At 36.9% G+C, this 13,374-nt stretch overlaps 1 protein-coding gene across 5 annotated transcripts in view; it reads right to left on the bottom strand.

Annotated features, from left to right (window-relative positions):
* ELF1 (E74 like ETS transcription factor 1) overlaps positions 1–13,374 on the bottom strand; it is a 106,405-nt gene that overhangs the window by 49,593 nt on the left and 43,438 nt on the right. For 3 of the 5 annotated variants that reach the window (XM_082602450.1, XM_082602449.1, XM_082602453.1), the window contains exon 2: positions 4,824–5,122. In XM_082602450.1, the coding sequence (XP_082458576.1) occupies positions 4,824–4,895 (72 nt within the window). In that variant the 5' untranslated portion in view covers positions 4,896–5,122. Of the gene's footprint in view, positions 1–4,823; positions 5,123–5,678; positions 5,847–8,655; positions 8,749–13,374 lie in introns of those variants that run through there. The other 2 variants (XM_082602451.1, XM_082602452.1) reach the window with 2 other exon arrangements.

Below are 13,374 nucleotides of genomic sequence, written 5' to 3'. Positions count from 1 at the left end.
AACATACCTGTTCAATAAGGTCAAACCAAGGCACTTTCAAATAAACGTATACTGTAATTCAATACTGAGTGTTGCTCTCCCACAGAACTACCTCACTCTCACCTACAAATAGGCCCAGTTTAGAATGGATAGCAAGAACAGACTTCTAAATGGCTTGTCAGCACCAGCAATATTGGTATTTGTTTTCCAACACCCCTTTCCTCATCCCTGCCCAAAGTTCTTCCAAGCAAATCTGAAAAGAGTACGAATTGATATAAGGGAAAATGATCGAGGTGGTGGCAACCACACATTAATGGTGTCAGTTTCTTTAGACGACTACATTAATAACCACAGACCATAACTAAAAACAGGAAATACATTCTAATCTGGTACCTTCAAACAGTGACTTTATAAAGACCAACCAATTAAACCAATATAGGATCATAAAACAGAACAAATTATTTTAAAGATACAAATACTTCTTAACTTTGAAAAGTCAAAATCCCAACAGAGTTATGTAACTTAACAAGTCAGTTCTAAAATTCATTCAAAACTCTATCCCAATTTTGGGGTCGGGGGGAGAATATCTTTATCAGATATCAAATCTATGAAGTGATACTAATGAAAGCAATGTGAGATTGGCACACTACAAAACAGGTAAATGGAATAAAATACACTAGGGCAAGTTCAAAACTAAAGTCTATACTTCTGGTAATTTAGTATACAACAGAGGCAGCAGTCTACATGTGGAAATCATGAAACGCTCAATAAATGGCGAAGGGCCAATATCCCCATCTGTGGGAGAGGAGAGTCGTCAGATTCCTGTACCTCACATCCTACAAAAGTAGATTTCAGGGCTTCCCTGGTGGTGCAGTGGTTAAGAATCCGCCTGCCAATGCAGGGGACACAGGATCGAGCCCTGGCGCGGGAAGATCCTACATGCCGCGGAGCAACTAAGCCCATACTCTACAACTACTGAGTCTGTGCTCTAGAGCCCGCACTCTAGAGCCCGCGAGCCACAACTACTGAAGCCCACTCACCTAGAGCCCGTGCTCTGCAACAAGAAAAGCCACCGCAGTGAGAAGTCCACGCACCGCAACGAAGAGGAGCCCCCGCTCACCGCAACTAGAGAAAGCCCACACAGAGCAATGAAGACCCAACACAACCAAAAATAAATAAAATAATTTTTTTTTTTAAAAAGTAGATTTCAGGGGCTTCCCTGGTGGCGCAGTGGTTGAGAGTCCACCTGCTGATGCAGGGGACATGGGTTCATGCCCCAGTCCGGGAAGATCCCACATGCCGCGGAGCGGCGGGGCCCGTGAGCCATGGCCACTGGGCCTGCGCATCTGGAGCCTGTGCTCCGCAACAGGAGAGGCCACAACAGTGAGAGGCCCATATACCGCAAAAAATAAAAACAAAAAAACAAATAAACAACAACAACAAAAAAAGTAGACTTCATATGGACTAAGGAGTTAAACCTATAAAATATACTAGAAGAAAATATAAGAGAATATTTAATAGTTTTAGGGGTAAGAAAAGCTTTCCTAAATGAAACTCACCCAAAAAATTGGTAAATTTTATGACATAAATATTTTAAATTTCTATAGGGCACAAGATATCATATTGTTAAAAGACAGTACCAGATTGGGACAAAATATCTGCATCACATGTCATAAAAAGAGAGTTAACCATTAACTGTACAATGAATTAGAAGACAATGACACTGATGTAAATTCATAATATATAAAGAACTCCTACCAGGCAAAAGGATATTATTAATTCAAGGAAAATTCAAATCAACAATAAAAAAAAAGCTAATGGAACAATCCCACAACCTCAATAGTAGTAGTCAAGAAAATGCAAATTAAATGGTAAATGTAATTTTTTAATGTAATTTTTTTTCACCCAAAAGACTGAACAAAAAGAAAAAAAGGATTTCTGTTAGTGATGGTTTGAGAAATATACTGTTAGTGGTAGTAGAAACTGATACAGTTTTTTGAATATACTTTTAGTAAACTCAGTAATTCTACTTTTAAAAATTTACTACAGAAATAGTCATACAAGTATACGAAGATACACTACACACTTCATGCACGTGCGTGTGAAGTAATAAAATGACAGTGCTCAGTAAATATTACTATGTGCCAGGCACAGTTCTAAGAACTTTATATACATCAACACACTTAATTTTCACAACCCTAACTACAATATCAAGTCTGTTATTATGATCCCTGTTTTGCAGATAAGGAAACTAAGACACAGGGAGGTTAAGTAACTTGCCCAAGGTCACAGAGATAATAAGTAGTGGAGCAAAGATTCAAATCCAGGTGCTCTGACTCCAATATCTGAGCTCTTAACCATTGTAGGTCTATTGCCTCCCAAACAAGGATATTCATTTATAATATATTAACAAACTAGTGGGAATAGCCAATTGCCCATGATCAAATACTGGTAAAGTAAATTATAATCCATCCACCATGTGGGAAAATAAATGATGCAGAGCTGGCATACAAACACACAAATATTTATAATATATTAAGTGAAAATAAGTCACAAAAAAGATATTACATTCTTTCATTTGTATCTTAAAAACAACCTGTGTATATAGGTTGGTATGTATGTATATTGTTCTTCTGTTTAGGCCTTTGTCCAAAAAATTACACATCAAATAGTCAATACTGGTATCTTCTGGGGAGAACAGGATTAGGGACTGTAAGTGAAAAGAGACTCTCACTATTTACTTTCTTTTTCTCTTAGATGACTTGTTTTATAATTGGCATGCTATGACTTTTATACCAAAAACAAATTTAAGGAAACAAAAAACAACAAAGTAGAGCTACAGCTACTTAATAGATAAGATGCTAATAAATCTGACACTACTGGATCTACCCCTGCAAGCATCAAGTTAAGTTTTCTGTGCTCATGGCCACAGATGAAAAAACCCTAAACCTGGCCAACTGATTATAATATAGTACAATCAGCATATATCATGGCAAGAGCATTCAACATCATTAGTGAGAGTCAAACTGCTTGGGTTCAAGCTGTAGCTCCACTATTTACCAACTGTATGTACGACTTCGGGTAAGTCACTCAACCTATCTATTCTCTCAATTTCCTCACTGTAAAATAGGGATGATAGTATTTGCCCCATGTTTCACATTTGTTAAGTCCTTATAATAATATCTCAAAAAACTAATACATATTCATTTTGTTAGATAAAAGATAAATAACTTTTTATAAATAAATAAATAAATAAATAAGAAAAATATATATGTGCATTCTGATGTTAAGGTATGAGTACATCTCCCTATCCAAAGTCATTAATAACCTCTCTAAGTTAAACTAAGTACATCACAGATGGTAAGGGTAGGTACTGCCTTGGAAAACTTTTTCTAAGGCTATATAGATACACGTATGAATGCTGCACCATGATGTAAAACGTATTTCTTATGGTTAAAGAGTGTCAAAGCCAGTGCACTGGAAGCATATACCAGTGAGCGGCTCAGAGCTCTGTCCCCTGTGGCCACATCCCAAGAACAAACCTCACCACATCTTTCATCTTCGAGGGCTGCACAGTAAACGCACAGTTTTCAAACCTTAACGTATACAGAAACATACTGTTTTAAAACAAATTCAAAACACTTTCTCCTTCTAAAATGTCTTTTCTATTGTCCCTAGATTAAATCCATAAACTATTTTTAATTGGGATGCAATCTTCTCCCTCACACTTTTTTCCTCCCTAGCCAAAGTTCACCTTGATTTTACAGCACCTTAATCGAAATTCTCACCGTTTGTAGGTTTATTTATAAATGTTTTATTCTGTCTCTTCACTCAACAGTACAATACAAAGAACTAAGAAATTACAATACCCTGCCAAAAGTAAGAATCACCTAGAATAAAAGCATGATACATTATAATTGGCCTATTAAAGTTAGATATTTAGGATCAGGCTTATTTCAATATTTAAATCAACTTTATTAGACATTATTTTAAGTCTACTAGCCCTCAAAATATTTTTCCCAGTACAAGGAATTCCTACTCCATGAGTACAATGAATCTTTCTAACACATGATTTCTCTCACATCACGTCTTACATTCCCAAATAACCTGTTCAAAATGAAGTAAATTATAAAGTCCCAAGAACCTCTAGTGGGGAGGGGGGAGACCAGAATTAACTCAGTCCTTTTCTCATTATCTCTTGGATCTTTCTTACACTCTAGAAATAGTAATTTACACATCTTGTATAAATTCAATAAAAGAAAGCCAATTTAGAAATTCTTCAGTTCAATCCCTTCATTCAGCAGATGATGAAATCAGGATCTAGAGAAGTTAAGTAACTTCCTCAGAGTCACATGCTTTGGACTGAAATGATGTCTGATAATGAGACTGCTAACATCTTTCCATCCCCTTGAAGGAATAGTCCAGGATTATAAATCTTAATTAACCACATATATTAAAACTGTGTAATTGCAAGCAACTATTACGATCACCAGTCCTAAGAAAAATTTACATGTCTTGTCAGTATGTCATCTAGAACTTTTCAAAGTACTCTGAAATAATTACTTAAGGTATTTCCTGTTAAGTCTCATTTTACAGAAAAACAAGCTAACCCCGAAAGTATTATATCCTTGTTACCACATCAAAGCTAAGGATAAGATTCTTTCTTAATGAATTAACTAGTACTTAACACATAAAATCACATTACCTCCACATTTTTAACATCTAAATGTTTACATTAATAAAGTTTCTCCTACTGTCTTTTAAAGGAAATAATTTTGAGACAAATAGAAAAAGCAAAATAATAAATTTATTAAAATCCAATTTTCTCTGAGTCTCATTCATACCTGTTGTTCATCCTCCATGACGTTACTAGCAAATTCAAATACTAGGTCGTTCTGTTGGACAACAGCAGCCATAATAAAGCATTCCCCTTAGATCCACATGAGAAAAATTCCAAACAGGTTCAAGCACCAGGCAGCAGAGTCCAGTGACCAATTTGTGTAAATAACCCAAGCTAAGTCTGCGAAGTTACTGTATACCAGGTTTTCTTTAAGGAAGGTGCTTCAAATCTTCTTGATTCACTGGGATTTTCCTTAAATTGAGGCAATTTTTCTGAAATTTTTCTTCTCTAGAACTTCTTGACCTGAAAAACATAAGTTAGTTATGAGAAAGCAATCATACTATTTTGAATATAACAGTTAATACAGACAGTAATGTCTCCAAAGCATTTTTCTGTTAACGTTTTTAAACAAAACCAACATGACTAGTGAATACACGGTTGTTGTTGTTTTTTAAAAAAACTAGACATATATTTTCTTTTAAGATTTCATTCCTGCTAAGATAAGATCACCTCTCATTACTGAAAATGAAGCCATTCTCTCCCACGAACCCCGGTTAAACTAGGAAGTGCTATTTATTAAAAAAAAAAAAAAATTCCACCCAGCCATAACTAGGTTTTTGTAATTGCAATAAAGGATATATAAACAATTTCCTTCTTTCTACTAACCTAGCAAACCACACACATAGGAATTCCTACTCCATGAGTAATTTCATAACATATATTTTTGCCTTAATAGAAACATTCAGACAGTATCCTTGTTAGGCCTAATATATATAAGGATTTAAAATCTGTCTAATACATTTAAAGTTTAATAGTACTATTTTAAGAGCTTTTAAAAATAAGCAGAAATAAAGCTCACTCTTTCTGTTCTTTAAAAAGGTTTCTGATAAGTAGAATGCTTCACCATGCTTAAGCCTGTCTTCGGTGGCTTCTTTTTTAATGCACTGAAATGTATCCTTATCTCTAGCACAGGCTTGCAAGCAACAGGAAGGAAACAGCACTTGACCACGTCATGGCAAATTAGAACATGCAAAGAAGTGCACTTTACAATAGAAAAACAGAAACGCAACTTAAGAGTGAAAACAATTTCACAGCAGAGGGAGAAGAGCTCTAAAGAGTGCCTGCCAAAGATGTTTGCATATTTAACAATATATTTTTTTAAAGTTACCACTACTAACAAAAGTAAAAGGAAATTAAAAGTTTATCACAATTTTATTAAATATTGCTTCATATGGTTATGGCCATAAATATGACATGAAAAGACAAAGACATAAAAATAAGCACATTAAATAACATCTAGTTCTTTGAAACAGCATTTACAATTTTAATTTTAAAGAGACAAGTTCAGGAATGAAGCTGATCTCGTGAATCAGTTTCCCTGAAAACTTAAATCCAGCCAGTATGTGCTAGCTAAATCACATACTCATTTTCCTAATTTCAGTAAAGCCAATTTCCTATATATTGCAGACTCTAGGGGTCATCATGGATGACTGTGGTTTCCCTAACAGGAAATAAAAAAAAAAAAGAGTTAAGAATTCAATTCAGTTCAATATTTCTACTCACTAACTTCTAACCCAGCAGTTTCCCACACCCACTCCATCTCTCTTAATAAAGACTTCAACTCCAACACTGGGAAAGTATTTTTAGCACTACCATTTAGGTAGTTCTTGAGTACTGCACCATGTCTGGTGCGGGGGAAAGTACTTTGACCAAAATTCATCAGACAGACATAGAAACATAAAACATACAATATTTTCCTTTAAACTCTCACCCAATTCTTCTGTACTAGGCTTTCCTTCTTAGGTCCTCCACACAAACTACCTTCATTCTTACCTCCGTTTTCAACTTCTACTATTCCCCATTCCTGGAATTCCCCTCCCACTTCTCAGTACCCATTCCCATCTTCTCTATCCTTCAATGCTCAAGTCCCATTTCTTTCACAGAGCCTCCCGACCTCTATGCCTTGACCTACGTGGGCCTTCAAAAATACAGCACTTATTACCTCTACCACCAAATTAGCTCTAACTGTACACTGTCTCACACTTGAAAATTATGTCCCCCTAATTCAATTGCGTACGTGTTTCCGTGTCTATTATTTGCAAAGCTATGTACCAGGCACCACAATAATTAGAGCAAAACTTCTCTGGGTAAATAACCATTGTCTAAAGTTTCTTCTGTACCTACCAAACCTGTGCGGTTTGGTAATAATAATAAAAAGGATTATATTAATGATAATAATATAATACTAATAATAAAAAGGATAATATTAATGACAGATATTGTTTTGAAAATCTATCATAGATATTTACGCTCTATGTATGTTCTTTGAAAGAATTACTGTAAGACTTTTGACAAGATGGAAATCATTATTCTAAACTTAAAAGAACCACAGTAAGAAAGTATAACCAGAAGCAAGGGATGTTTCCTGACAGAAAAGTTTCTCTGTAAAAGGTTAGATTCCAAAATCCATTTATTCATAAATACAAAGGTGACACTGTTCCAATGATCAATGTGAACATATCTGTGTAAAGTTTCACTTTCTTTTCCATTGCAGTCACAAACCTTTTCTTACTAGCACTTCCACAGTGTTACTGTTCTTTAATAAATGTCTTTTTTAGTCTCAAAAATAAGGACAAGCAATCAACATACCTGTATCTTACGGTACACACTAGGAACCAACAGTAATCGACCGAAACTGAAATGACAGCCCATGATCACTAAGCCTTTGTTAGGATAGGAAGAGATAACCTTTATTCTGTTCATTTCTATGTAGAAGTTCATAAACTGAAAATGTGTAAGTAAAGGAAAGCTCCTGCATTATTTTATTGGCTTCATTAGGCCTCTGACCCTCTGTCTTCTTTCACTCTATCCCACTGCTCTTCCTCTTCTCTGAGTAGTTATACAGCCTATGGCACCAAGGTGGTTCCTGGGAAGAATTTTTCTAATTCCTGATCCAGAGGTACCACCCATACATATTAGAGGTACTTAAATAACACAGCCTCAGTGTATTAAAATTTTTTCAGCAACAGATGAGACTGGACACCTAGATCAATGATTCAATTTTTCATAAGTAAACTGAGTCCTGTGCCCAAGGTCTCACAATCTGAAAGCATTAACAGAATTACTAGAATCTTCATCTCCTAAATCAGGACTCTGTCCATGACTACAATACACAGCCTCTAAATCTACCCAAATCCTTTATGCTGTAATAGTTCAGAACACAGGTTTCTTTTTCTTTTTAATGTTTTTTTCTTCTTATTTATTTATTTAGGCCGCACCGCGCAGCTTGCGGGATCTTAGTTCCCCGGCCAGGGATGGAAATCGTGTCCCCTGCAGTGGAAGCACGGAGTCTTAACCACTGAACTGCCATGCTAGGGAATTCCCTAGAACACGGGTTTCTAAGTAAATACATATATCAAATTAGAAAAAACAAACTTCCTTCTCTAGTTCAGCTCCCGATGTCCAAATCCACTCACGAAACTGCCTACTGGATAAGTCCGTGTCAGTGCCCCTCACAGTCAACGTGTCTACAACATGTCCAAAACTAAACTTATCATTTTACTCCTCAAATCTGCTCTAGTGTGGAAAAAATGTGGGTACTCAGGGTAAAGCAGAGGCCTTTTTTCTACTCTAACAAAATTATAAGGTCTTCAGGAAATGTAAAAATTGGTTGAATTTACTAACTATTAGCTATATGTATTATATTCAGGAACATTTTGCTGTATTAATAGTTCCCAAACATATTTCATTTTCAAAGTGTCATTTAGTCTTTATAAAATAACAAGTAAAAAGTGAAGACTATTAATTCGACACAAAGACACGGACAGTTAACTTACTTGCACAGTTTTGTGCAGTCATCCAGTTGGGAATCCACCAAGTAATAAAACCTCCCCAAGCTGGCTGTCATATCTTTCAACTCGGTAAGGACCATATTCTTATTCTTCAAGGAGACATGCCAAAGGAATGTCTCATCAATGAGGTCCTCACCGCTTATTGCCAAACTAAGCTTCAAATTTAAGGTAAAGTAGTAGTCAAGCAAAACGGTTAGGAGCACAGGCTCTGGAATCAGACCACTTGGGTTTGAATCTTCTGCACTGTGACTTTGGACAAGTTACTTACTTAGTGTCAGTCTCTTCTTCCTGCAAAATAGGTATAAGCCACAGTTTTCTCATTCTGTAAAATGGGCATAACAACACCAAAATCTAGAGTTTCTGTGAAGATGAGATGCGAATGTATGTGCAGAATCCTTGGCATATAAATTTTACTCAATAAACATTAGCTTCATTATAATCTATGTACAGTGCAAGAGATACGTAACACATGCTTGCCAGATAACAAATTATTCCTTAAGTCTCATTTCCACACTCCCTAGGAGTCTCCTTTACCACAGCTATTTGCTAGACTCCAACAAAGAACACTATAGCCCCATTATCAACAAAAGTATAATTCTACTCCAGTGCCTAAAAATTTGGCACCTGTTTGATAAATCCAGTTGCTTCAAGGTTAGGACCACACCCTGTCTGGCAAGGCTCCCTTAACACAGAGTTCTATTATGTCCCTAATCCAAACAAAATGAATTTACTGATTGTAAATACAAAACCCTCAGCCACATTACTGGCTACTACAACCAACTCAAATGGTTAACTGTTATATAACTTATTATAAAAGATTTCAGGTATTATAAACATATGATCATCAAAATCAGTTTTTAATACTTTTCACACTTGCCTTCTAATCCCTAATTGAATGCAAATTTAAGTTCCCTTCAAAAGGGCTTTAAAGGGCTTCCCTGGTGGCGCAGTGGTTGAGAGTCCGCCTGCCGATGCAGGGGACACGGGTTCGTGCCCCGATCCCGGAAGATCCCACATGCCGCGGAGCGGCTGGGCCCGCGAGCCATGGCCGCGGAGCCTGTGTGTCCGGAGCCTGTGCTCCGCAACGGGAGAGGCCACAGCAGTGAGAGGCCCGCGTACAGCAAAAAAAAAAAAAAAAAAAAAAAAAAAAAAAAAAAAAAAAAAGGGCTTTAAACACAAGGGTCTATAAACCCATTAATTCATAATGATATTTTTAAAAAATCACTGCCAACCTTTGGAAGTTATTAGGCTACCAATTCATTAAGCTCAATATGAAAACTGACAAAGGGAACCAATCAAACAAAAGAGGAATAAGTTTTTAGATTAGACAGTTCTGGCCCAAAGAAGGTAAAATACACCAGCTTAGAGCAATGGGTGGTTGAATGACTACCTTTAATTTGAATGACTATCTCTAATAAAGTATTCAGAGTGTGTGTGTGTGTGTGTGTGTGTGTGTGTATTTATAAGGTGGGGAGTATCTAAAGAACTGGAACTATGTAGTAACCCCAGATGCCAAGTACCTGAACGGAAAGTACTTTTATATGAAGTGGTAACCTGATAAACCACCCTTTTCAGCATACAGATACACCCATCGTAAGAACAGGAAGTATATTGGAAAAACCATGAAACCAGAAGAAAAACGATAAAAATTAAAGAAAACAGAGTAAGAAACGTGAGAGAAGAGAAGCTATTCAAGTTAGAAATGAGAAGCAAGCAATAAATCCATAAACTGTAATGACTGGAATTCTTCCATAACAGACCATAGTTAGGCCTTTCCAGTTGTTTTCTAGTATGGTAGAATGCTTTGTATTAGCTCCCAACAGAAATGAAAATAATAAATCAGTGGTATCAAGATAAATTCTATACAATCTTCCAAGGGTCTGCCCATTCTCAATCTGAAAAGTGTGGAATCACATACTTTTAGAACTAAAAAAGATGTAAGGATTACCTAGGACAATGCACTTGTTGAACAGTTAGAGAATTTGGGCCTAGCGCAGTCTGACTTGTCCAAGGTCACACAGACAGTTAATGACAAAGAAAGCAACAATTCTCTACTTTTCCCCAGTTCCCAGCCCAATTCTCTACATTAATAGAATTTCATTAGTATTTTTCATTAGTAGAATATCTGGACAAGTAAGAAATCCCTTACACACATTTGCTACCTGGTAAATCATTTTCAGTCACATTTTTATGTGGAATAACTGAAAAAGAGGAGTTTCTACATTTTTCTATTATTGCTTTAAATCTTAAAATTTTACTATTGTTGTTCGCTTCCAAGTTCTATCATATATCATACTATCTTGCTTTACCTTCACTCAGCCTAAAAAAGTGAAAAGGAAACATCAATAAGCCTTTTTATAAAGCTACCACAATAACTCATTAAAATACTTTAAAATTAATTTTATTGACATTTTTCTTGCTAGTTCTTTGAATACAATACTGCTATCACACTAAAAACTTGTAGATAAGAAAAAAATAAAAAACACCTCAAAATGTAGTTACAGTTAAGTAACCAGACTTTAATCTCCCCCAACAAGGGTAGTCTCTCAGTTTCTACTGAATAAGGAAACAAACAAACAAAGACATTAATTGTAAAATAAATCTCACTGCATAGCACTCTCTAAATCATGCACTCTATACACAAAGTAGAAGAGGAAAAAATACAAGTAAATGTCACAGAGGAGCAAATCATTCCCTACTGCATTCAGGGTTCTCTTAATTCAAAAAGAAAATGTTTCTATACTACCACCTTTAACTCATTTCAAATATTCAAGGAATTCAAGAAAATGTAGAATAAGTTTAAAAATATTGTTATTGGAATCATATAAGTACCATATATATAACCATCTATCTTTTAAGTAGCTCCACTGCTTTAGGCATCTTTCATTGACACTGAGGGGGAGGCAGGGGAAGTGAAGTACTTAGATCTTTTTCAAAAGTATATTTTTATTTCCACGTGAATGAAACACAAATTGATGTTTTTTGTATTCTGGTGATTTATGCAAAGCCAAAGCAGGCCTTGGAAACCTGAATAAGCTCACCTTAGCTTCAACCATGTTAAAGTGAAACAACAATAACAACAAAAAGCCCACAAAGTCAATATGATCAAGGGAACAGGCTGACTTCTCTATGCTTGGCCTTTCTGCTGACACCCCAGAACAGTTCCAGTACTCACAGGACAGGCTGCAATTACTCACTCCCCAGACCTGACAGGCCGGTTCTTTCACATTGTTCTCCACTTCCCATCATTGGCCACTTAGGCCTACCTGGTGTCACATTACACTCAGGCAGCATTTGTAGCACCTTGCAAAACCGTATCACATACCTAGACCTGTTCATACCTGTGGTCTCAAGATTAACCCTTTTTCTGAGCATGTTCTGAAAACAAGAGAATTTAAAACCAAAGAGAAATACCCAACAGTAATCAGATAGTCTTTTAACCTTGGTCATGACAAAAAAAATTTACTTTCTCCAAATGGCTGAAAGTGATCATTGTCAAAAATGTCATTTATTGGTGTTTTTATTATGCAAATAAACTGACTGAAGGAACTTTCTTCCCTCCAGCACGCAAAATCTAAACTCCGACAAAAACACACCTAGCTCGGGAACACAAATATGCTGAAATGTGCTTATCAGCAAGACCTGATCGGGCAGTTAACATTTTTCTTTCTGTAACAAACAAGAATCAGTTCACAAGAAAACTGTTTCATTTCTGTGGTTGTTTATTCCCCCGTTTAATATTATCATCAGAGAAAAGATACGCTCTAGTCCAATGGTTCCCTCACCTGAGAATACGGCAGATTCCCATCAATAACAATGTTTCATTCTGGCCCAAAGTGAAAGGGAAAAGCCAGGGATGTTGCTGTGAAGTCCCACAGGAGATTTTGCTACAGGACACGGCTCCTGCCATCTCTAACTCCCACACTGCACAATACTCTTCTAGAAGAGACTGTTACTCTGTCATGAGAAGTTTCACTCTTAGGAAGAGACACACCATCAGGTGAAAACAAAATCAAAGGTTACATAAAAAGCTTAATGGCCACAGATTGTATTATTAGGTGATAGCAGCTCTATGTGTTCAATTGATGGGTCATTACTACCTTTACTCTAGCTCCCCTTGTGGTTCTTCACCCTGCAATAGGAGTAATTAACCAAAAATGAAAATATGATCAACTTACTTCTCTACTTAAAACTAATCAACGGGGCTTCCCTGGTGGCACAGTGGTTGAGAGTCTGCCTGCCGATGCAGGAGACACGGGTTCGTGCCCCAGTTCGGCAAGATCCCACATGCCGCAGAGCGGCTGGGCCCGTGAGCCATGGCCGCTGAGCCTGCGCGTCCGGAGCCTGTGCTCCGCAGCGGGAGAGGCCACAACAGAGAGAGGTCCGCGTACCGCAAAAAAAAAAAAAAAAAAAAAAAAAAAAAAACAACGAATCAATGCAACACTGTAAATCAACTATACTAAAATTTAAAAAAAAAAAAAAAGGAACTTCCCTGGTGACGCAGTGGTTAAGAATCCGCCTGCTAATGCAGGGGACACGGGCTCAAGCCCTGGTCCGGGAAGATCCCACATGCTGCAGAGCAACTAAGCCCGTGTGCCACAATTACTGAGCCTGTGCTCTAGAGCCCGCAAGCCACAACTACTGAGCCCACGTGCCACAACTACTGAAGCCCGCGCACCTAGAGCCCATGCTCCGCAACAAGAG

Source organism: Mesoplodon mirus (genome assembly GCF_964341445.2).
Source record: "Mesoplodon mirus genome assembly, chromosome: 17".
Taxonomy (NCBI): Eukaryota; Metazoa; Chordata; class Mammalia; order Artiodactyla; family Ziphiidae; genus Mesoplodon; species Mesoplodon mirus.
This window is presented reverse-complemented; position numbering and strand designations above follow the sequence as displayed.